This window comes from Arachis ipaensis, chromosome B05 (assembly GCF_000816755.2).
Source record: "Arachis ipaensis cultivar K30076 chromosome B05, Araip1.1, whole genome shotgun sequence".
Lineage (NCBI taxonomy): Eukaryota > Viridiplantae > Streptophyta > Magnoliopsida > Fabales > Fabaceae > Arachis > Arachis ipaensis.
This window is the reverse complement of record NC_029789.2, coordinates 97,686,783-97,687,365: the sequence shown is the minus strand read 5'-3', so window position 1 is coordinate 97,687,365 and position 583 is coordinate 97,686,783. Positions and strand designations below refer to the sequence as shown.

Sequence of the window (583 nt, the reverse complement as noted above, 5' to 3'; positions counted from 1 at the left end):
TGGAATCAATTTAGCATCATAAAAAAATAATTAAAAATATTTAAAAATACATCATAATATTATCAATTATTAAATTTTGTTCCCTTAACAAATTTTTGACCCCCTTTTAAAAATGGTCTAGTTCTGATCTGTTCGTGCTTGTAGATATTTGATGATATAGTAACTTAGCAAGGATGTTCTTCCAAATATATAATTAAAGATATATAAAAATAAGATTGGATAACCTGAATGGTTGCGGAATACGAGGGAATAAGTGAGGCTTTCTTATGTACGATGGAAGAGTCACGATGTGGAATAGATCAGCCCATTCTAACTTGTGTTCTCCTGATACAACAAACATTTGACCAAACCCTTCCATCTCTCCTGGTTTCTGCCAGAATTCCTTCTTCTTTTCTATCGGCAGATTAAAAAACTGTTGAACTTCTTTCTTGAAATTTTCCACCAACGCAGGGTTGACTCCATGGTTGATAAGCTGTCATTAATTTTCATGTTCAGAAACTTTCATGTTGTATATTGATTAATTTTTTTTTTATGAATCGAATGGATCGTAATATTATTTCTCCCAAAAACTAAAATTATGTTT

General features: G+C 30.7%; 1 protein-coding gene across 2 annotated transcripts in view; it reads right to left on the bottom strand.

Annotated features, from left to right (window-relative positions):
• The window catches only part of LOC107643747 (protein SRG1), a 2,995-nt gene that overhangs the window by 1,295 nt on the left and 1,117 nt on the right, over nucleotides 1–583 (bottom strand). For both annotated transcript variants that reach the window (XM_016347477.2, XM_016347478.2), the window contains exon 2: nucleotides 225–472. In XM_016347477.2, the coding sequence (XP_016202963.1) occupies nucleotides 225–472 (248 nt within the window). The remainder of the gene's footprint in view (nucleotides 1–224; nucleotides 473–583) is intronic.